The sequence below is a fragment of the Ambystoma mexicanum genome, chromosome 2q, assembly GCF_040938575.1.
Source record: "Ambystoma mexicanum isolate Mex_15411 chromosome 2q, UKY_AmexF1_1, whole genome shotgun sequence".
In the NCBI taxonomy this organism is placed as follows: domain Eukaryota; kingdom Metazoa; phylum Chordata; class Amphibia; order Caudata; family Ambystomatidae; genus Ambystoma; species Ambystoma mexicanum.
The window spans coordinates 652,196,600-652,221,381 of NC_090924.1; the positions used below are offsets into that span (position 1 = coordinate 652,196,600).

The window sequence follows — 24,782 nt, forward strand, 5'->3', positions numbered from 1 at the left end:
TTCTTGCAAAGGCCAGGGCGTCCTCGACTCTTAAATGCTACGGACACAAATGGAAGAGGTTTTCTGTCTGGTGCCACGCACAGAAGATTAACCCTCTACGGATTACGGCTCCCCAGGTACTGCCGTACCTGCTGACGCTGGCCAAAGCTGGACTGGCACACGCGTCCATCAAGATTCATCTTGCTGCGATCTCCCGATACACCAGAACCACGGGCTGGTCGTCCCTGTGGTCTCATCGTCTGGTGAAAGAGTTCATGAAGGGACTGTTCAGATCGTTCCCGCCGGTGAAGGCGCCGGCCCCGGCGTGGGAGCTCAACGTGGTGCTGACCAAGCTCATGGGACCTCCGTTCGAGCCTCTGCACTCGGCCCCGTTGAAGTTTCTGTCGTGGAAAACAGCGTTTCTTGTGGCCATCACCTCCGCACGACGGGTGGGAGAGATCCAGGCCCTTTCCTGCAAGGCCCCGTACTTGACTTTTCACGACACGAGGGTAGTGCTCAGGACGCACCCCTCCTTCATGCCCAAGGTACCGTCGGACTTCCATCTCAACGAACCCTTGGTGTTGCCTGTGTTCTTCCCGTCGCCTTCGTCGCCGGCTGAGAGGACTTTGCACTCGCTGGATGTGGCTAGAGCGCTGAAGTTCTACGTGGACCGCACGAAGTGTTTTCGGAAGACGTCACAACTCTTTGTGAACTTTGGACCTGTCAATCAGGGGAAGGCTCTCTCGAAGGCTTCCATTTCCAGATGGCTCTCCGGCTGTATCATGTACTGTCATCGGTTGGCAAACCGACCGCTGCCTGGCCGTCCGAGAGCCCATTCCACCAGAGCGATCGCAGCTACCACGGCGTTCCTTTCTGGTGTGCCCCTGCTGGACATATGCAGGGCTGCTACGTGGAGGTCGACGCACACCTTCACGAAATTCTACTGCGTCGATCGGGATTCCAGGGAGGAGTCCAGGGTCGGCCAAGCAGTGCTGCGCAACCTGTTCGCCTGAGGTGAGCCTGGTGAGGAGGTAAGATGCTTAATGTTGAGTTTGATGTAATGCTTAATGTTGAGCCTTTGCCACCTCCCGTGGTTGTGCATGTGTGTACTGCTATGTATTCTTTATTCATGAGCATGTGAATCCATGCCAGACCCCATGCTGGAGAAGGAACAAGTTACTTACCTGTAACTGTTGTTCTCCAGCATGGGTCTGGCATGGATTCACATGCGAACCCTCCCGCCTACCCCTCTGCGGCTCTTCACTTGGTCATACTGCCACTTCACGTGCTTCCAAATCTGAAGATGGCTGCCAGAGGCGGTGCTTAGGTAGAGGGCAGTCATTGGCTGTGGTCAGTATGACGCAGAGACCAGTGATTGGTTATTGCTACGAAAGACAGATCAGAAACGAAACTGATACTGGTTTTTTCTTTACCGAGGATTCCCAGCCTGACGACGGGAAATATTCATGAGCATGTGAATCCATGCCAGACCCATGCTGGAGAACAACAGTTACAGGTAAGTAACTTGTTCCTTATCTCTTCATTAGAATAGAAGTCACACCCGGAAGGTCCTGGGGGGACGCAGGTAGGCAGTCAGACTGTGGTCGATAGTCTCACTAATCTCAACATCTTGGGGCCGTGGGGGACCATTGTATCGGGGTCTAACTGGATCCCACTTCTAACACCACCTGTCACACATGGCACAGAAAGCACTCTGAGTCTCAAGGAGAGTTCAAGGATCTTTACTGAGATCTTTGTGGGGCCTACAGCCATCCGTCTCGTCACAACCCTCCTCCCTACCCCCCGCATCTGAAACCCTTAATTAGAACTAATGATTGTTGACCCCAACTGTTTTAAGTTCTGCCTTAGACTAGAGATGGCTCCCTAAATGCGGGCTCACTGACTCCCTCAGCGACTTCCTAACTTTCCCTACTCTCACCATGGTCAGTGTTCTAATTGCAGGTGGGGTCGTGCCTTGCAATTGCTCTGTACGCGTCAACAGGTTTTACTCACGCCCACTGTCATGTTATCCTTCTACTCAAACTACTTTCTCTACCTTAACTCCTCCCTGCCAACCTACTGCCCCTCGGATATTTCACTCCTCTTGTCTGCTGCCTTCACACGCGGATGTTTCCCCCACTCCTACTTTGCCCCTGCTACTACTACTACTCTCACTCTATGACTACTCCTCCTCCCATTCTACTACTCCTCCCACACTACTACTGCTACTCCCACATTACTATTACTGCAATTCTACTACTCCACCTCCCACACTACTACTCCTTCCACACTACTACTCCTCCCAGTAATCCTCCTCCTTCTGCATTATTATTCCTCCTCCCACACCGCTACTCAGTCACCCTCCTTTTACCCTGTAACAGTATTCTCACACTCATACCTTACATTACCCTCTCTGCATACTTGTCTCACACTCAAACACACACTGATGAACCACTATCACTCCTAAGCTAATGCCTCACCTTCTTCAACACCCTTCTCTACAAGCCGCCTCCTTTCTCTTGTTGGTATCTTGGTCGCCTTCCAACTCTGACCTCACCACAATACACCCACAAGTCTTGTTCCCTATGCCCTGATAAAGTACCCTTCTGCGTGTGCTGGTTGGCCATTCATCCCTAACCAATCTTTTTTTCTCTATTTTACCCAGGGAGTGTATGTGAATGGGAAGTCTTTAAAATGGAGGCTTTGCCCCGTCTTAATTACTCCAGGTGGGCTCGGTAGACTTGGTGGTGTTGGAAAATCCTTCGTACACTTCATGCCTTTGGTCATGCTGTTGGGGACTTTCTTGGTAAGTATGGGTTACTTTCCCTGTTGTAGTCTGTGGTGGTCTAATGGATTGTCTCTTTCAAATGCGGGATTGCCAGTAAACTTTGCTGACTCTTCTCTGTGGGTTTCCGCTTCACAGTGGTATGCAGTTACAGCTAGTGTCCCTCTCTATATATCCTTACTGGGGCTGCCCGGGCGGAGGGGTCTCCACGGTCTGAATCTCTGTTCGCGGGTAGCTTTACTTGGGTTCACCAGCTTCTCGTCTCGTATCTGTGGCAGTATCTGAAAACACTGGCGAGTATATGTACTCAGAGGCAAGTCTGGAGACATGGTTCTGTAAAGATACATGCCGGTACCAAATGGGGGCAAAAGGAATTGGGGCCCTCGCCGATGCGGGACCATCCATCTCAGACGTAGGACTAGCTCTGGATTCCCTCCTGGTAGGCCTTCGTTCTTCTGAGAGTACAACAAAAATCAACAAAGACATGGCCCCTCCTTTTTATAGGCAAAGTGGTACAGCTGATTGGTCCAAAGCAAGCCATTTGTCATGGGTCCATTTCAAACTGCTGTAACAATTATCCTTTGCCCTTTGATGTCATAACTAGATTGGTCTGTCTGCTGCAAATGGGGAGATGAGCAAGAGGTTTGGTGGGGGGCTCTAACAGAATCCAAAATTGTGGAACCCCCTGAATGGACTGTACCACTGTCATAGGCTACTCTATGTTCCGTCTTCTTACCTCTGCTAACCTTGAAAGACTCTTTGGTGATCAGCACCTTGGTGTGGACTATGTATTGTATCTTGGCAGGCATGTCTTTGAAGTTAATTCCCAGCCCGTCCCCTAGTGACATTTCTTGTCCTGGGAGAGGAGGGGAAATTCCTTATAAGGAGCATATTTAAGAAGCTTCCTGAACTCCCCCAGAGGATGCCTGTGTGAGGTCCAGGCCAGACAAACATGCATCACAGTTCGGCCATGGATGAGTCACTGATCCAGGGTGACAACTATATGACACTAAATTGCCTTGTGGCTTTATATTTGTGTGATCTAATGGGCCACCCTGCCAAACCAGGCAGTGAGTATCTTTATAGGTTCCTCTGCCACTAGGCCATTTTGAGACAGACAGTTATCCTTTTGGGGCAAGGAGAGTCTTTGACTTCAAAGAGTTCTATGTTGTTTTTATCGAAGGAAATTACTCTCTTGTAATTTACTTTGACAGTATTACTCTTTTTTTTTAAATAGTCCCACCAATACCCCACAGCCCACTACTACCATGCCAATCCCCCTCCCCTCCTACACCCCCTAAACCCTCAAAACACTTCTGCACCGCCTCACTAATTTATTTCGGCAAAAAATGGCACACCCTACAAAGGCCATCCGCCGCCTGCTTGGAGTTTGTCTCCAGCAGGTTGTACTCAGGAATGCACATGTGACCTTTAACCCAGGTTCACTGCCACTGCAAGCAGGGGCTGGGGAAGTCAGAAGACTGTCCCAGCTGAGGCACATGGGTGCACTATGCATTTAGCAGGGAACACTTTATGAAAGGAGTTTTGATCAGCAAAGTCCCTTTTCGGAGGCAGAATGAACAACATCATTTTATGTAATGAAAATCATAAACGTTCAGGCTGTACCATCTTTCACACCAGTGGAATCCCCTAACAGAGATGTCATAGAGCACTGGGAACCCCCACTTTTAATACCTTATTCTCCTCATAACAGAAACACCTACAGAGGACTGCTGATGAACAGTGTCAGATAAGTGTAGCAGTGTCCCGTCACCACAAGAAGATAGTGCATGGTAAGCACATGTAGCCCTATACGCCAGTACATTCAGTTGGAAAACGCAAAGGTGTTGCAACATCTTTAGACTCAAAGGATAATTGGCCAAAGCAAACTGATAACAGAAAACTCTTTCTGAAAGAGCGGTAGAGGCATTCTTCAAAAGAGTTGTTAGTTGGATTTCGCCTCTTGTTCACTGCCATAATAAACAGGACACACTTGTGAAATGCAAATAATTGTTTGCGCATCCGAGGAACACTTTTAAGTAAAAGATGCATACATGTATAGAAAGAAAGGCGCTGAATAGTCAGGACAGTGTATAATGCCTTGGTCAGCCAAGGCTTTGTTCAGATTCTGGAAAGCCTGTACTGCTTCCTGTTGGTTCTCTGTAGTTTTCGGGGTCTGGGTAGTCTGTAGTCGATCAGTTAAAGGTGCCGTCAAGGTTGAAAAATGAGGAATGAATCTCTGAAAGTATTCTACGAACCTCAGAAAAGCCTGGATCTGTCTGGCATTGGTGGGAAATGGTAGTTTGTTTATGGCCTCGAGTTTGTATTGCTGAGGCCTAATGCTACCCTGTCCCGTGTACTATCTCAGATACTTGGTATGCGCGAACGCCACTGCCATTTTGGGAATAATATTGAGGCCTGCTTGCCGTAGCGTGTCAAACACAGCCCTCAGATGCTGCAGGTATGTATCCCAGGACGTGCTGCATACAATAATGTCATCCAGATAGGTTGCTGCATAAGTTCATGCCCTTTCCATATGGAATTCATTAGACGTTGGAAAGTTGCCAGAACCCCATGCAATCCAAATGGAAGCACTGTGAACTGGTATAATCCTGAGGGTGCGGAAAAAGCGTTTTTCTCCTTGTCACTCGAGCCCAGCATGATCTGGCAATATCCCTTCGAGAGATCAATGGTTGTGAGGTGCTTGGCTTTACCCAGCTTATCCAGGAGATCTTCAATTTGTGGCATCGGATAGGCGTTAAACTTGGGCACCTCATTCAGTTTCTGGAAATCCATGCAAAACCTGATGCTTTCATCCGGTTTTTGCACCAAGACAATTGGTGAGCACCATTGACTGTGCAATGGCTCAATCACCCCCATTTCCAGCACTGATTGTTTTTCTTGGTAACGGCTTGAATTCTATATGGCTGTAATCTCACTGTGGTACCCGGCACCATTTTTATTTCTTGATATGCTCTCCCGGTCCGTCCTGGTAGCGATGTGAAGATCTTCTGAAACCTCTGGAGGAGTTCGTCCAGTTACACCCTTTTCCCTTGGTTAAGGTCCTGATTGATACGTATGGCCTCTATCCCCAGATTGTCCCAGCCAAAGTGCATTTCTGTGGTGGTGTTGCGTTCCGTGCTGATGAGTGCTATCGTAGGCGTCGGTTCCACCCACTTCTTGAGTAGGTTGACATGGTGGGTTTGCACCAGGAATCTTCTATCCTCTTGCAGTTCTTTATACGTGACAGGGTCTAGCACTTGTCCTACCGTATATGGGCCATGCCAGACAGCCAACATCTTGTTTTCAGATGTGGGGATTGAGACCAGGAACTTCTCACCCACCTGGAAGCTCTGCCGTCGGGTTCCTTTGTTATACTGGGCTTCTTGTAGCCACTGGGCTTGATGCAGATGAGTGTGAGCAACGTCCTAAAGTTTCTCAATCTTTTCAGCCAATTTGTGAGCATAGTCTGTCAGGGTAACCTTGCTGTGGTTGATCTTCCCATTCCTCTTTCAGAATATCCAGCAGTGTTCTTACTTGTCTGCCAAATAGCAGGTCAAAGGCGCGAATGCTGTGGAGGATTGGAGTGTGTTTCCGAGTATCCAGGGCACCAGCCGATCCCAATCCTTGTCTGTAGGAGACATGGTTTTCCTCAGCATCTGCTTGATGGTCTGGTTATATCTCTCCACCAGACCATCTGTTTGGGGATGGTAAACCGAGATTTTGAGATGCTCTATGTGCAGAGTTTGGCACTCCTATTTGAGGATGGTGGACATAAAGTTAGTTCCTCGATCTGTGATGACTTCTTTGGGAATTCCCACTCTAGCAATGAAAGGCACTAAAACATTGTAGATTTGTTGCATGGTGATGCTCCGCAGGGGAAAGGCTTCCGGGTACCTTGTGGCATAATCCACAATAACCAGCAGATAATTATGCCCATGGCTAGTGGGGTCCAAAGGTCCCACAGTATCCATTCCGATCCGGTGAAAAGGCTCTAGAATCAGGGGCATAGTTTGTAGCGGGGCTTTCGGAATGTTTCTTTTAAACAAACAATTTTATTAATTTTCCAACAGAGTAACTCACAGACTTACATTTCCATTCACATAACATTCTACACCGAAGTATGTCTGTCCGTTCCCGCTACCCCCCAACTCACACCTCCCCACCCCCGGCCTACTCCACTTATAGTAGCATTATCCCTTGCAACTGACTATACTCGATGTCTATATTAGCCATTCTTCCTTTCCTACTTCCCCACCTACACGCTACACTCGGTGTCATTATGTCCAGAGGTTGCTATATCCGATCCCATCTGTTTCCAAGCATCCAAATCAACATCATTCTGCTCTTTCCGGCCTCGATAAGCTGCTTCTTGCCACACTGAGGTTTCTGCATTGGTCCATTTCTGAAGGTCCCCCCACCACAAACGCACCTGCGAGCTTTCCACCCCATCGCTATTCTATGTTTTGCCAGTATGTATGCAAGGTCTTTTAACTTACTCACGTGTCTCATCCGCTTTGGTCTTGCAAAGTCACCCAGCAGACAGGCCCTGGGAGATCCTGTATCTAATGTAATGTCCACCCATGCTAATGCTTCGGCTAACTCCTATTGCGAATCTTCACGCAGGCCAGAACATGTGTACTATGTCAGCATTAATTAGTCTGCATTTCAGGCAGGATTGTTCTGGTGCTTTACTGAACGTTCCTATTTTATTTGGTGTTAGATATGCCCTGTGGGTCACGTACAACTGGATCAACTGTAACCTTGCGTTTCTGGACACCTTGTGGTAAGCCATCGCTCTGCCCCATACCTCATCAGTCAGTTGCTCTTGTAAATCTGCTTCCCAGCTATGCCTGGTCTGTTCTAGCTTATTACCTAGCCTTATCATCAATACCTCGTATTTTCTCAACACTGATTGCCCCCCCTCTGAAATATTGTAAAACGTCTCTATCCACTCATCTTCCTGTCATGCTTCATTTGTACTTGGCCATTTCTGCCTTAGGCTAGTAAGGAGGCTGATATATGTAATATGTTGTCCCAGCTGTACCCCTGTGTCCGTCGCAAGTACTACAAAATCCTTCGGTCTTCCTTTGTTTAACGCATCCCCCACCGTCGCCACTCCCATTGGTTCCCAGTATCTTCTCACATTTAGTCTGAATTGTGCATCTTCCCCTCTAAGTGTCACCAGTGGAACCTGGGGGCAATATGGTGTTACCTTCCCCAGCAGCCGGGCAACCCTTGCGCCACATTGCCCTGCCCAGCTTCAGCAACAAAGTAGGCTGTTTATCTCCCAGCGCGAATGTCCATATCACTTCTTTCAAAAAGAATGGGGCACATGCTGCCTGTAGCAGCTGTGACTCTTGGGTCTGTTCGTCGGACAGCCATTTGGCCACGATCTGCAGTTGGCTCGCCACGAAGTATACTTCGAAACTGGACACTTTTATGCCACCTTGTTCGTATGGGTTCTGAAGTTTCGTGAGTGCCACCGTGCACCTTGAGTTGTGCCACAGGAAGCTCCGGCATATAACATCTAATCTCTTAAAAAGGCTTTTGGAATGTCATACTGGATATTAGCAAAGTAATGGAGAAGTCTCGGAAGCACCACCATCTTCACCAATGCGATATACCGCATGGGGTTCCAATGCCAGGATGAAGAGCATCAGAGACCATGGACAGCCCTGTCTTGTACCCTTACTTAACCGCCACCATTCTGAGTTGATTGCGCCTATTTTCACTCTCGCAGTCGGATCAGTATACAGCAACCGCACCCATTTGATATTTGTGGGTTCTATGCCGAAGCTTTCCAGCACTGCTGTCAGCCATGGCCATCTGACAGAGTCAAACCCTTTAACCAACGTCAAGTGAGGCCACTGCCAGTTGTTGTGTGCTCATATGGGTATGATCCATAATGTGGTGTAGCCTTTTAAGGTTGTCTGTGATGTTTCTATGTGGGAAATACTCTGTTTGATCCAGGTGTATAAGCTTGGCTATTAGGGCTGTGAGAATTTTACTGTCCTAGTTGAGCAGTGAGAGGGGTCTATATGACCCACAATCGGTGCTGGGCTTGTTGGGCTTCAATAGAGGGATGATTATAGACTCTATTAATGACCCAAGCAGTATGACTGTGTCTAACGCCTCATTGAACATTGCTAGCAATGGGGGCGTGGCATCTGGCATGTATTCTTTGTAAAATTTGCTGAGCAACCCGTCAGCTCCATGGGCTTTGCCTGTCGGTAGCTCCCTTATGATGTGTTCTACCTCTTCTAGAGTTATGGGAACCTCTATCGGCCTCCTCTGCGTCTAGCTTGGGAGGGTCTTAGCTTGGGAAGGTCTATCTGTGAGAGTGCCTCCTCTATCTCTGACATTTTATCAGACTCTGGTGACTCCTCCCTCCAGTCCTCCTCAGCTGGGTCTTCGGTAGAGCTGTCCTGTGTGTCCGTCTTCTTCTTCCTTCTGGTCTTCTTTGTCTCTTCTCCTTTTTCGGTCCTTCTTCTTTTCGTGGACATAAGGGCAAGCTCCTCCAGAAGCCACATTGCCGGGGTAGTATACAGCAAACAACTGGGATTCCCTGGGAGCCGACCCCAGTCAGGGAAAAAACCTTGCAGCACTAAAAACCCTGGAGAACCTCCAATTCCAGATGAGTATGTGACGCTTGTCATCGTATCCCAATCCCGTAGGAATCCTTAGACAACAGGTGAGTAATGTTGGTTCAGTTCAGCGCCTCCCCAGAAAGGGTGAGAGCTCGAGAGGTCTTTGGAACGTTAATGCCAGGATATGAGATTACAAGGATGGAGAGGAAGCAGCTCCGGTTCACAGACAAGAAGGAGCGGAGAGCTGTACAACTCCCAGGTAGGTGATAGCCACAGAGGCTGAGAACAGAAAGGAAGGGAGAAAACAGAGCGAACCGGGACGAGACCCGGAAGGGAGGGAGACAGCGCGAGGGAGGTAACCAGCAAACGCACTGAACGGCGCAAGTGAGAAAGCCACAAAGAGCGGGAGAGAGAGACTGGTGAACGGAGAGGAACGGCAGGAAGCAAAGTAGCTACAGAAAAACACAGAATGGGAGCAAGGGGCTCCAGAGGCTATAACTGGCGTCTCACCAACAAATGAGGAAGGTTGCAACGCTCTGTGCTGCACTCTGTCTCCTAGTAAATACTGGCGGTGGCCATTTTGAACAACACTAGACCGTTAAAGGACGAATGCTGGAAAACATGATGGACATCTTAATGGAGTCGCCAACGCTGCCAGTGTTTCCAAGGGCCCAGCATGACACATCTAACATTCTGAGATGTCGCTACATACCTGTAGTAGTCGTAAAAACCTTCATTCACCCCTTCTTGCATCTCCCTTTTCACCCCGCCCTTATCCACAATCAGATGTATCATATCCCGCTTAGTTTCACTCTTGTAAAGACAGGCTAGCAAGCATCGCGGTTTATCTCCTTCCGCGTGCTGTCTCTCCATATATTTCCTATAACTCAGCATTCCTAGTCTATTCCAGTGTTCCAGACACTCTTGTTGTAGGCGGGAAACCTCACATGCCTTCTCTTTCGATCTATCTCCAGTACATTCTATTATTTCCAGTTTAGCTTCCATCTCCCTTAACTCTCTTTCTATGGTGGTTTGTATGCCTTTTGTTTTTGCTATTACCGTCCCTCTATCCACTACTTTAAAGGCCTCCCATAATGTTTCCCCCTGATTCCACACTACCTGTGTTATATTTAAAGTATTTTTTCACCCCATCTCTCAGATGTTCCCGGAACACTGCATCCTTACGTGATTCGCCTCTGAGCCTCCATGTCGGAATACTAGCCCATGGGGAAAGAAACTGCCATGTGATCGCTAGGGGGGCGTGGTCCGAGAGTACCCGTGCCTTGTATTCTGCCTCTTTGAATTCCCCCACTGTCTCTTCTCCTGTGAACACGTAATCTAGCCTCGTGTAGAGATCTTTAGGAGCAGGGTAATGTGAGTACCCCCTACCATGTGGATGCAGCGCCCTACATATATCTGACAATTTGAATGCGTGGAACAGCATATTTAGGGCTTTAGCCAAAGGGGCTACGTGTGTGAATTTATCATCTGATCTGTCCAATGCAAGGTTAAGTGTGCAGTTGAAATCTCCCCATATCAGCGAGCCATCTCTATATGAACTAATTTTGGGACATAATGCACGAAAATAGTCTGCCGTATCCGGATTAAGTGCGTACGTGTTAATGACACTTATTTCCCTCTGCTCCACCAGTTCTTGTATCACAACCATCCTACCTTTTGTGTCTAGGAAGATCTTGAGGACTCTGAACGGAACAGGTGGTGCCCCTCATTTTAGAACCCCTATGGTGGGTGCCGAATAGGATGAGCCCAGTGTTGTGCCCGTCCACTTTGTCGCTAAAGCATTTTGTTTCTCTTTAGTAAGGTGGGTGTCCTGAAGGAGGGCTATCGATTTTCTGGTATCCTAAATATGACATTATTCTATTCCGTTTAATATAGCTGTTTAGAACCCTGACATTCCAGGATGCTATTTTAGGTTCCCCCATTCCACATATAAGTATTAGCATTCACGACCTGTCTGTTGCATGTACCATATCTATTGTGTGTGGATCTGTAGGCTGACCCCCTTCTTGCTACCCCAATTCCACCCCAATCAACAACTGCCTAGCTCAATGCTTTGTGCTCAGGTATCCTAGCCTCTCATTCCCACACCAGACTTGCGTCGAGGTGCACGGAGTGCGGCAGGAGGATACGTAACTGCTAGTATCCTAAAACAACTAAACTAGTTTTGAGCATAGCGTGCTTGCTTTTAGTGCGTAAACAACTAAACTAGTTTTGAGCATCGGGTGCTTCCTTTTAGTGCGTACCCGGCTGGGCACTTCACCAGTGGTTCCTGCGTTCTAAGAAAAACCAATAAAATCAGAAACGGAAAAATGTGCACTTGATATGATATGATATGATATGATATGATATGATATGGTATTTGTAACGCGCCTATACACAAGTGTTTCAAGGCGCGACGAGGCAGGGAGGGAGGGAAACAAGGGGAAGACAGACAAACGATCCTACTAGGCCAGGTGTCATTCAGATCGCGCAAGTGCAGAGGTAAGGGGAAAAGGAGGAAGTGCAGGGGGAGGAGGTGGGGGGGAAGTGCAGTACAAGGTAAGTAGCGTAAAAAATAATAAATAATAAATAAAAAGGGCCAGCTGGTGGCAAGTGCGAGGTAAGTGCAGAGCAAGTGCTGGGAAGGGGGCTGTAGGGATACAGTGACAGTCCCACAGTGCAGGGGGAGCCAGGGAGGCAGTGCAAGTGGAGAGTGGCTGGGCCCTGGACCGAGGTTGCTGAGAGTGGCCCAGATGCAGGTTTAGTGCTGAATTCAGTGGGGAGTTAAGCAGGATTAGCAGGGGAGAGGGAGAGAGAAGGCAGAAGCGAAGAGGAAGGTTTTGAGGTGCTTCCGGAACCGGAGATGGTTCTCCTCAAGTTTCAGGGAGGCAGGAAGGCTGTTCCAGAGGGAGGCCCCTGCTGCGGAGAGAGATCTACCCCCAGCTCGTTGCTTCGAGAAGCGGCTGACCATGAGGGAGTTGGAGACGGATGAGCGAAGGGCTCGTGAAGGAAGATATTTAGGAAGAGAGAGTTGAAGGTATTTAGGTCCCAGGCCCCAGAAGGCCTTGTGGACAATGCAGAGCGTTTTGAACTTAATCCACGCAGCCACTGGGAGCCAGTGAAGAGATTTCAGTCCTGGAGAGATACGGTCCCTGGGCTTGAGGCCAAGGACAAGTCTCGCAGTTCTGTTCTGGATAAGTTGCAGAGGGCGGAGAGTGGAGGCAGGCAGATTAAGATAGAGGCTGTTACAGTAATCCAGCCTTGAGAGAACCAGGGCTCGGGAGACAGTGAGCTTCTGGGGGAAGGAGAGGAAGGGAAGAATACCTCTGAGGAGGTGCAGCTGGTAGTGTGACTTCTTAGAGACGTCAGATATATGAGGAGAGAAGGAGAGTGTGGAGTCGAAGATGACCCCGAGGTTTTTAGCCTTGCAGGTAGGGGCAGGAAGGGGGCCAAGGGAGGCCGGCCAGAGAGCTGCAGGGAAGGAGGAAGTGGGTATGCCGATGAGTAGAATCTCAGTCTTACTGGCATTGAGGCAGAGGTCATTGGCCGCACACCATTCCTGGATAGCAGACAGACAGTCGGAGATGAGGGAAGGAGAGGAGGAGGCCGAGGGTAGCCTGAAAATGAGCTGGGTATCGTCTGCATAGCACTGGAAGTAGGGGCAGAGAGCGGCGATGCGGTGGGCAAGGAGTGCCAGATACTGGTTGAAAAGCCAGGGAGAGAGGTTGGATCCTTGGGGGACACCACAGGTGGAGAAAAAGATGTCAGAGAGGAAGGAGCCCATTTGGACCTGGGAGGGTCGACCGGAGAGGAAAGAAGTCAGCCAGGCCAGAGCCTGACCAGTGATACCCAGGTTATCACGGAGACAGTTGAGCAGGATGGCATGGTTGACAGTGTCAAAGGCAGAGTAGAGATCGAGCAGAATGAGAACACAGGGAGTGTTGGAATCGAGGTTCAGGAGCAGGTCCTCACGGATGTTCAGGAGAGCAGTTTCCGTGCTTCTGGCCGCTCTGAAGCCGGATTGATGGTCATGAAGATTACCAACAGATTCAGCATGGAGGTTAAGCTGGGAGATGGCCAGTTTCTCCAGGAGCTTACCCAGGAAGGGAGTAATGGAGATTGGGCGATAATTGGCCGGGCAGGAGGGGTCGGCAGAAGGTTTCTTGAGGAGGGGGTGCACAAGGGAGTGCTTGAGGGGGGATGGGAAGACTCCAGAGGCGAATGAGTGGTTGCAAAAGTCAGCCAGGGCAGGAGCCAGGGAGTCGATGTGGTCCTTGATGGTTTTGGAGGAACAGGGGTGAACCTGTTTAGACGAGGCTTTCATAGATCGGACTTGTCTGGAAACCTCATCAGCAGAAAAAGGTGGAAAAGCAGAGAAGGAGGGTGGAGGGGCGGCTGCAAGAGAGCAAGAGGAAGAGCCGGGAAGAGAGGGAGGGAGGAGAGAGGAGGAGAGCGAGGACAGGATGTCCTGAGTTTTTGAGATGAAGTGCGAGGCCAGTGCAGTGCAGAGGGCCTGGGAGGGGACAGGAGAGGTAGAGACTGCAGCGGGGTTGGCCAGCTCCTTGCAGATTTTAAAGAGTTCGGCCGAGTTGTTAGATGCCTCAGAGATGCGGGCTTGGATAAGGGCTCTCTTCTTGGTGAGAACGGAGAGCCGGTATTGCCTTTGGAGCAGGCGACAGGCCAGTTTGTCAGAGGATGAACATGAAGCACGCCATTTCCTCTCTGCCACCCTACACTTGCGTTTTAGGGTGACGAGATCCGAGTCATACCAGGAGTTACATTTGGCTTTGGGCTTCAGGCGGATTCTCATGACGGGGGCAAGGATATCGAGAGTATCAGATATAGAGGAATAGAGCATGGAGAGGGCTGTGTCAGGGTGGGAGTCAGCCGAGGGGGGAGGAGGGGGCGAGAAGGTAGCAGCGAAAGCCTCAACTGACACGCGCTTCATGGGTCGGATGACCGAGAAGGTGGGTGGCAGTGAAGAGGGTGGCTTTGCCTGTGGGGTAGGGAGGGAGAGGTGGGAGGATAGGAGAAAGTGATCGCTCCAGGAGAGAGGAGTGGAGAGAGGAAGGGAGAGGGGAAGGTCAGAAGAGATCAGAGCATCAAGAGTGTGCCCTGCAGAGTGAGTAGGCCCAGATGGGAGAATAGAGAGTGAGAGAGAGTTACAGAGTTCGCGAAAGAGACCAGTGGGGGGACAGGAGGCATCGAGGTGGATGTTGAAGTCACCGAGAAAGAGGAGTTGGGTGGTTGAGGACAGGAGTGAGGAGGAGAGGTCAGCCCATTCAGAGAGGAAGGAGGAAATTTGACCAGGTGGCCGATAGATAGTAGCCACGGTAAGGGAATGGCTAGGAGAGAGAGAGAGTCGGCAGACAAGGCATTCAAAAGAGGAGTAGGTCTGCGTAGGAGTGACAGAGGCAGGAATCCACTCAGGGAAGATAAGGGCAACACCACCCCCTGAACGGTTGGGCCTGGGCACGGAGAGGATCTTGTAGCCGTCAGGTAGGAGTGTGTCGAAGCTGGTGGCAGAGCTGGCAGTGAACCATGTCTCAGTGAGACCGAGGACGTCGAGGTCCAGTTCCTCAAGAAGGCGACAGATATCAGAGGAGTGCTTGATGGCAGAGCGAGCATTTAGAGTGGCAATGTGGAGAAGGTTGCCACCTTTGAAAAACTTCCGGGGAGGGGTACAGATCAGAGGTATGCCCTGCGGAGGTGTTAGAGAAGGAGTTGAAGAGGGAGCAAGAGAAGGGGCAGGGAGGGAGGGGAGAGGCAAGGTAGCCGAGGACAGAGGAAGGGGGACAGCGGGAGCGGAGAGGAAGTTGATGAGGCGTGGGAGGCGTCTATCAAAGAGGTGAAGGTTGGCCTGAGGGCCTTGGACCAAGACGGTCCCGTTAGCATAGACATTAATGATGGCCTTAGAGGAGTGGAAAGGGGCCAAGAGGACATCCCAACGGGTGCCACCATTAATGGGAGAGGAGGAGAAAGGAGAGAGCACAGAGACCATGTGAAGGGTCCATAGGTCAGGTGAAGGCACGAAAAAGAGAATGTCAGTGAGAGTTTCCTTGGAGCAGGCGCTCGTGTAGGTGTCAGCGATAGGGAGGCCTGGGTTGGAGACCAGGATGTCCTTTTTAAACTTTTTCCTACCGGATTTAGTGAGGAGAGCAGGATAGTCAATAGAGAAGCAGTTAGAGTAGATAGGCGAGATAGAGAGCACCATGGAGTAGGAGGGGAGGCGGACGACACGAGTATGCAGACAGGAATTGAGTGGAGGGCACTAGTTTAACACGATACAGAGCAAACTTGTATCTCTTATGTGTCACTGTTGCACATGTTAACAGTCCAATGACTGCTCTCCACCGTCGTTGTTCTGCTTCTGCTCAGTACTCTCCAGTTTGTCTCTTTTGCCTCTAGCTTGGTTGTCGGCTTCCACTGGCAGGTTCTATGTGTCCATCCACTTTTGCGCTTCCTCTGGAGTCTCGAAGATGGTTCGACCCTTGTGTATCACTTTTAGTGTGGCTGGGTCTAACAGCATACATTTGAGATTTCCTTCCCGAAGCCTCCTCTTGACTACTGCAAAGTTCATCCTCTGTTTATGCACCAGGAAGGTGTAATCCAGATAAGCAGTGATGCTTGCTGCTGTTCGTTGAATCGTTCCTCCTTTGCGGAAGTGTTCCAGAATTGTGCATCTGTAGTTACGCATTCTGGCTATCATGAGTCGATGCAGAGCTCCAGGAGACGGCCTCTTCGATAGGGCCCTACGTGCCCTCTCCACTGTGAACCCTTGGGTGAGGGCCCCTGGCCTATTTCTTACAGCAGCATGGTTTCTATGAAGTTGGTCGGGGTTTGAACCTTCTTCTCCTTCCCATAGCCTGATGATTCGTAAGTTGTTACACCTCACACGCCCTCCACTTCTTCCACTTTGCTTTCCAGATTCCGCACTTGCTGTTGCAATATTGATACCTCACTAGAATTGACTTTCAGATTACTTGCGTTCGCTGCCACTTCCTTTTCCAGAGTTCCTGTTCGCTCTGACAGCACCCTCACATCCTGCCTCAAGAGGTTCACGTCCAGTCTGATAGTGCCCATTTTAGATTCCAGTGCGGTTTGTAGAGCTGCTATGGCTTCCAAGACTTGTTTGTCCCCTCTTGTCTGGGACCTTTCTCCCTGTGCGACATCTGTCATTCAGCCTCATTCCGAGGCTGGCGCAAAGGGATTACCGGCAAGGTTAAGGACACCGGTGCCGGGAATCCCTTTGCGCCCTATTCCGAGGTCCCTATGCGGCTCCTGCTAAGGCCGCCTGGTTCTACCAGGCGGCCTTAGCAAGAGCCTCAAAGGGTCCAGGGAGCAAATAACGGTACCGCAAATTGTGGTACCGTTATTTGCACCTTCCCCATTCCCATTGAGTTCTATGGGGGCTCAAATGGGAATGGGGAATGGTATTTTCAATGGGGACTTACCGGTCCCGCAAAGGTCCGACTAGACCGGTAAGCCCCCATTGAATGAGGGCGGACTCTGTACCGTTATTGGAGGCAGCCATGGCGCTATTAGCGCTATGGCTGCCTCCAATCTCAGAATGAGGCCCATTAACTGTGTGCCTTCGGATGTTTGCGCTGGTTTTGTGAACGCATCTATCATAGGTTGCTTCGCTTTGGTTTTGTGAGCCTTAGACGCCATGCCTCTCTTGCTTGTTCTGTTATGATCACCACCTTACTGTCCTACTTTGTACAGTGTTTGTGACGTAGGGGTGTGGCCTTCACTGGGTAGGCCAATTCACACTCCCCAGCATCATGTGCTACCAAGCCAATGTATCCGTCGACCTTAAGATGTACTTTGTGATGCCCGGTAATTATTACTCCAGATTCCTGCTAGTGCGTGGTGTGTGCATTCTGGGCATAGGGATTGGCCTTCCTTAATCTTGCGCACTGCTTTCCAGCCCTCCTGGGTTTGTGGGGACTTGTGTTCGCTGGTACGCGCCCTACGACACGGGGTCTCTGTCTTCGTGTCTCTGAGACCCCCACTAATAGTCTTTCGGGTATTGGGTGCACACCTATGCGCTACTGTGCTTGCCACCAGTGTCATCCAGATCCAATTCATCCACCGGCCCCCTCTAACTTCTACTATAGCGCTGCATCCTTCCAGATTTGCATCCTCTGTGGTCTCAATACTGCCCTGTATATATAGCCTGTACTAGAGGTCGCATCCTCTCTCCACAGAAATCTGTGCCCTGCTTATCTGCATAGGTGTGTGAGTGCACTTCCACCTTTGCAGTGCGTTCCACTGCATCCAGGCATGCACCCCTTACATGCTTTCTCACTGTGTTCAGTGCTTCCTCCTGACTTCTCTCTGAAGAGTGCACGTTCGCCCTCGTGTTCGGGCTTATGAAGGTGAGGATCAGCACCTTTGCAGGAGACTGCACGGATCTGTCCTGTTTAATACATGCGCAGCGCCTCAGCGTCTTAGCCCTTCCGCCATGCCCCGGGGGCGCTTCGATACTTCGCCCACCACCACCCTTTAATGCAATTTGGGCCGGGCTCACTTTACATTGGTAGTGTCTCTGCGGCCTCTTTGTTACCTGTGGGTAAGTGGCAGGTACACTAGTGCCACAGTCCATGCTCTGCAACAACTTACATTCCAGGTCTGACGCCCATCTGGTCAGCTTAAATATCCCCACACTCACTTATTCCAGTTGGGAAGGAGACTCTCCTTGACAATTCGAATATTCGCCCTCTGATTGTGTTCCACCTTGCCCCAGGTAGCCGTACGTGGCTTTTAGTCCCAGATGTGCATCTACTGTACCATGTGCTCGTACCCGCTGTGATGTGGAACTGCATATGCTTATGTCACGTGCCTCACTGTATTCGGCACTGTGCTGTGTTGTTCTCCGATCCACCTGATGTTCGGACTGTACATGCTGTGATCGTTCGCCCGACCCTGACAGGCTGTTGTCTATGCTGGCACTTTCCACCATCCGAATGTCCTGGTATTCCTCGCACGTTGTCCTCTGTGTTCCAGACTGGTGCTTATGGCTGTTCCGGCTCTGGTATGATTTCCCTCACGGAAACGGGGCACTCTGTCTCCCCGGCAGAGTCGCTTCACATGGCTTGCCCATCACATGTGCCCGACTTGCAGTGGCCTCTCACTGATCCATGCGCAGCAGCCTCTGGTGTCCTCTCCCGGAGCGGGGATGTACGCTGCACGCCTCACACCTGGCTCACCAGCTGCGTCACCTCTGTGGTTACGAAGTAGCGCTTCACGTCTGCCTTCTATCCTGCTGCTATCCACAGCTGGTCCCAGTTCTTGTAACGCTCACCTGGTATCCACGGGGACGTCACTCAGCCTGTTCTGACCTCTTACGACCTCAAACCCTTCCCTGGAGTCTACTTGACTGGAGACTGGGCCTGAAACACAGGATTGGTAGAGTTTAACTCCCTATTGTCTCTGTGTGCTTGAACCCCTTCTTCCACGGGGTCCAACCCTTCCCTTTGATCCACATCTCACCTTGTTTTCTTGGAAAGTGTGCTCTCCGTCCTGCTTTCAGCACAAGGGCGTGTTGATTGATGCAGGCTCGTTGCTGCCTAGTTACTTCACTGGCAAGAGTCCGACAGGTATGTATAATGAGTTCTCTAATTTCGTTCCTTTCCTTCCTTAGATGATGGCCGGCGTCTGGGGATGGCGACATGCTGCTGAGATGGGTAGCGCTGAAGGTGAGTGAGAGCGCGATATGCGATGCGACCCTTTTGTATTTGTATTGAACTGAGTTCTTTTTCTGTTTTCAGCGTGGATGCCGGTTATGAAGAAGAAATGCGGTGAGTAAGCACGGTATGCAGCACCTCTAGATCTTTCCACGCTAAACTGGAGTGTCTTTTCCCTCTTGCAGATGGATGAGAAGTTCCGGAGACAGAGTTCCCCCAGAGCGGCTGGGCTTCAGGTAAGCGTTTGAAGCTCGTACAGTCTTTAAAAATAAGCAAAGATTTGCTGAATGCTTACTAATGTCTTTTTTCTGTTCTTTTCCCTTTTCCTTAGTAAGCGCCGTGCTGGGATGGGAATGACACAGCCAAAGATGCCCGCAGAACAGAAGAAGCAATGAATGATGGGCAGAAGCGCTGCAAGGTAAGGCTGTTCCTAACGGTGTTCTTGTTCTTGCAGGAGCTGAGCGCATAAGAAAGATGCAGGCCTACTGGAGACCGATCCGAACACGGTGAGTGTGACGCTGCAGGTGCAGAAAACACAAAGCATGTTTCTCAGCCTGGGCGTGGCTTAAATAGTCTCTGCGTATCCCAAGTGTCTCTGGGCTGAACCACACCCGAAAGACTAGACTGCACATGCAGTTCGGGGAACCGAAATATGTGGGGGCATCCATCTTGTCCCCATCAATGCACTACAAGTCCAATCCCCAATGTTATCCTATGGGAGTGAGTGAGTCTGGTGCCACAAGCGCCAAGTCTGACTCCAAGTGGGTCTTTGGAGGGATGGAGAGGCCCTTGAGTGCCATGTAGGTGATTGTGGCCTGGCTCCAGCCTGACATCTTGGAGGGCTGGGGACATGAGGGGCAGGAATCATGACAGTTCTTCACATCACCGACCCGCTTGTGGATTCCTGTCCCGTCGCTTCCGATCACCAGTGAAATGCAGAGGTCTCACTGTGTTACCAGGTGCTGTATATGCACTGTTTTTTGTTCTCTGACCCCCGGTGGCCGCCATCTTAATTCTTCCTCTACTAGCTGGGCCACAACCTTCTCAGCACTCGTTTTCTGTTATGCCTGCATCGTTCCTCACCAGGTGTGATTGTACATATGCACAACCACTTTACATGCCTTTTTGATAATTCATGTGCATGAACGCACTCGTTGGCCTCCATTTCTGCAAAGGATCATTACAGATCTGAAGGTGCTCCTGGAAATACGTCCTACAGCATGGCTCTCAGCCACGCCCCCCCTTCAGAATGTTAGCCCTATTTTTCTTTTGACATTCGCTGCACTGCTGGCAGAACTGCAAGGTTTGTCCTTATACCCCCGGCCAGGATTTTCTGGATAGTCTTTTCCGAGCCCAGCTGTCCCTCTCCCACCTATATATTAGCGACTTCCAAGATGATGGGTCATAATTTGGCGGGTACCATTAACTGTCTAAGAGGTTCTTTATCAGCTTGTGGCACCACCCGGTAGTACAGCCCTTGTCCTTGGCTAAATAAGGTCCTTGCCTTTCTCTTTCTTCCTGGGCGGCCAATCGTGCATTCCGTAGGTCGGATCCAATTCTTGTGCCAGCCGGTAACTGTCGCCCTGTTCATCTATTCTTCAGTCCCCGGTTACCGGCATCGTCACTTTCTCATGCCATTGTTTCTACAATTCTCTTTTCTCATCACGACTTTTGATGGGTCGTTTTGCTCGTGTCTCAATGAGTTTGCCATGAAAGGGGGCATTACCCAACCTACTCTCTTCTATTCTGTGTATAATCATTCGGCCACATCCGATCCCACCACCAGAGGTTCAGGGAGTGCAGGCAGTACAGCCTCTCTAATTTTTAATTGTTCCCCTGCCACTTTCACCTTGATCTCTTTGGTCAGATACGCCTTCACATCCCCATGCACACACTTGATCGAAATCATTCCCCCCAGTACTTTTGTTCCACCTACCAGGTGTGCGCTGACGGCAGTCTGCAAACTTCCAGAATCCACTGTTGCTCTTGTCGATATTCCTTCTACTTCCACCTCATAGGTATAGGGATACTGTGGCCTTGGTGGGTATTGTGGCCCATCCGGATAATTCCCAACCTGGGGTGCGTCAAACAGCCCTATCTCCATAGGTTTGGTTTTATTCTTCTTCAGAAACATCCTAGCGATGTGTCCCCATTCTCCACACTCATAGCACTGAAGATTCCTCGGTGGTAACCTACTAGTACGCCCCACCATTCCTCCCTCCGCATCAGGTTTCCAGGGAACAGCGTTAGCCCCCCTTGCGATTCCGGGTCATGTTGGCCTGGCAGGGGTCAGGCCCAGGCCTTGTTTAGTCATCCCATAAGACATTATCCATCCCTGTCCAGTTTTCTGAAACGCCAAGGCTATAATAACTGTTTCTGCCAAGCTGAACTGAGTATCGGCAAAGCTTCCACAAATTGTTCCAGGATGATTCTCTCTGCCATCTCATTGGTGGTCGTGGTTGCCGTCTAGAGCCATTTATCTGCCAATTCACTCAGTAAAACAGTTGTCGGGGCGTTTCATTTGGTAATAATTTTGTCTTCATCGTGGCTGGGTCGCTCCAGTACTACTTTCTTCATATCTACATAATTAGTATCTCCTGTGGGATTGGCGGCCTGGTAGGCGCTCTGCATCTCCCCTGTCATCAATGGGGCAATGAAGTGGCTCCATTTCTCTTGTGGCCACTGGGCATTCCTTGCAACACGCTCAAAATTGACAAAGAAATGATCTGGGTCCTCCCCCAGTATATACTTTTGTAACACGGTAGCAAGCACCTGATCCTGTCTCCTTACGCTGGCAGCATTTACGAGTTGGGCCTGTTGTACCTGCAGTGCCTGCTGAAACGTCTGTCTATCCGCCCAAGCCTACTGGATCTGTATCTGTAGGGCCTGTAAAGATGGATTTCTAAACTCTGACCTGGTGGCCAGAGGTTTAGGAGACCACCCTCCGTTTAGTGAAACGGGAAACTTCTGGACAAGCCAGACCAATCTAGGTAGCTTGGCAGTCGGCACAAATAGCGTGTCCGTGTAGTCAATAGCCTGCTAATAGAGGGCTATTACGACTTCGCAGGCACGAGCATTGCGCCTTGCCGGTAAGGGCATTACCGCCATGCACGAAAAATGACCTTAGCGGCATCATGCATAGCGCAGATTGCACTACCGGTATGAACCAATGCGGCATTAGCGGTCACCGCTATTAGTGGTCACCGCTAATAACGGTCACCGCAAATAAGCGGAACCGGAAGTAGTGTCATCGCACAGGAACGCGAAGGAGCATGGCAGCCATCTTTAAAAACACAATCCATTGCCATCCTCAGCACACAGGACCTGTGGGACTCTGCTGTTTGTTTGAAAACTTTCAACTAACACACCACAATGCCCAAGGCCCTTAAGAAGGGAGCCGCCCGCCAGCGCAAGGAGCGCTTCAACGAAGACGAGTTGGAGATGCTAGCTGGGACCCTGCAGGAAAATGCTGAGATTGTGTTCGCCAACAGCATGAAGAGAGAGGCCATCATTAAGAAAAAAGAGATCTGGGCACTTGTGGTGCAGAAAGTGAGTGCAGTCGGAAACACCCCACGCACCATAAAAGACTGAAGGAAGCGCTGGGACGACTTGCTTCTCCGAGTAAGGAACATACTCTCCGTCAACAGGAGTCAGGCAATGGCAACAGGCGGAGGTGCCAGCTCCCCCATCAAGCTGACCCCATGGGAGGACATCTGCGCCAGCATGATTGGCATTGAGGGGATAGAAGGTGTCAGTGACATGGAGTGTGGCGCCACAACATCGGCGGATGGAGGTGAGTGTCCTAAGAAAACACTGTAATGCAGTGTCTGATGAAAGTCAACCAATATGTCCGTCCAAAGAGGCAAGCCATGGCCCAACACACACACACTCACAGCAAAGTTGCCGGACGTATTACAGACACATGCAGATGCCTGCAGCAAGGCAATGCCGTACCTGACACATACCACACAAAATGTAAATGCCATAAGTCACACAGCATGCAAGCCCCAACAAATATGCATGTCACTTAGCATAGGTTTTTGCCAACATGAGTGACCCCGACGTATGCCTGCATAACCCACCCATGTATCAAACAACGTGTTCATCCAAACTCAAATGCCTATAACCCTCGATTGTGTGGACGATCAATTATCCAAATGTATGCATGATGCCTATCAAAACATCACATCTTGTCGTCCCTCTCTTCGACCCCCACAGGCTCTGACCATGAGAGCGATGCCCAGGACTCAACCCCTGCGAAAACCACACCCCGGAAGAGGTCCTGGGATGAGGCCAACCGGCCTTCCACCTTGAAGGGCCAACCCAAGGGCCGCCGTGCACCACCAGTCAAGACACCCCAGGTTGCCAGTGCACCGGTGCTGCCAAGCGCCATAGAGGTGGATGCGCCAACACCTATTGCACAGCCAGAGGAATCAGCCAAGGCACCACACTTGCAGGAGTCAAGTTTGGCTGGGGAGGTGGCAGCCACAGCACCCCAGGCTGTGGAGGAGGCACAGGATGAGGTATGGGAGCCTGTGAAGGTCGATTCCTCAGAACTTCCCCGCACGCCCAGTCCACAGGCATCTCCCGAAATCTCATCCCTTGAGACAGACCACACCACCTCCCTGGAGCAGTCTAGGCGGGAGCTAAATGAAGGGCCCTTTAATCCGATAGTGGTGAGTAGTGAGGCCGACTAAGATACCCAGGAACCGTCCACCTCCACAGGTGCACCCGCAGGGCCGCAGCGTGCTGAGCAGCTGTCTGCCCTTGTGCGGCAGTTCGTTGAGGACAACGCACAGGCAAGGCAAGAGTGGCGGGAGAACATCACCTCTCTAGGCAGGACCATCTCAGACAACAACGCCTCCATGGGCAAGATATTTGCGGAGAACACTAGCCGCCTCTGCGAGGAGGTATCCGCCCTGCGCCAGGTACTAAGCCGCATAGCCGATCACATGGAGTCAGGGCGTCCGGCAACCCAATTTGAGCAGGCGGCCACGCCATCCTCGTCTAGCTCTACCCAGACAAGCCAGCTCTGCAGGTCATCATGCACCCTGCGCCGGCCAGACATGCCGCCACCATGTCCAGGGAGTGCTAATTAATAGTCTGGGCAGCCTGATGTAGGCATTAGAGACTTGATGGGACATGTGTGGGGGAGGTGGACGGGGGGTGAGGGTGTGTGGGGGAGTTGTGGGGGGAGAGGGGTGAGGGTGTGTGGGGAGTTGTGGGGCGAGGGGGGTGAGGGTGTGTGGGGGAGTTGTGGGGGGATTTGGAGGGGTTTGAGGGTGGTGGAGGGTTATTGCACTTTCCATTGTTAAATTCAATACACCCGTTGTGTCAAAAGCAAGACCTGAGTGGACATTCATCATTGCGCATGTGTAATTTATTCATATACAGTGCATAGTGTGCATGTACCCACACACCCAGTGGCCTCTGTCAAAATATCATGTCACCCTCTGCAGCCATGTGTGTCAGTAATATTGTGCAATCACTGACTGACGTACAGCACGTTCCTCCTGTGCATCGGCACCGCAATGATGTGACTTCTTCTTCATCCCCTTCATCATCACCAGGTGGTTGCAGTTCGATGTCAGGGGGCAGGGGCACGTTGCGTCAGATACACATGTTGTGCAGCATGACACATGCCATGATGATCTTGGCCACCTTCTCATACCTGTAGACGAGTGCCCCACCTGACGGGCTAAGGCAGCGAAACCATGCCTTCAACAGGCCAAAGGTCTG

At 50.6% G+C, this 24,782-nt stretch overlaps 1 protein-coding gene across 2 annotated transcripts in view; it reads left to right on the plus strand.

The window, feature by feature from the left end:
• Nucleotides 1–24,782, plus strand: part of TEKT5 (tektin 5) — a 1,542,713-nt gene that overhangs the window by 187,526 nt on the left and 1,330,405 nt on the right. Inside the window, exon 2 of one of the 2 annotated variants that reach the window (XM_069647836.1) lies at nucleotides 2,645–2,785. The exons of the other annotated variant lie outside the window; for it this stretch is intronic. Coding sequence (XP_069503937.1) covers nucleotides 2,645–2,785 — 141 coding nt within the window. The remainder of the gene's footprint in view (nucleotides 1–2,644; nucleotides 2,786–24,782) is intronic. 2 annotated transcript variants of the gene reach the window in all.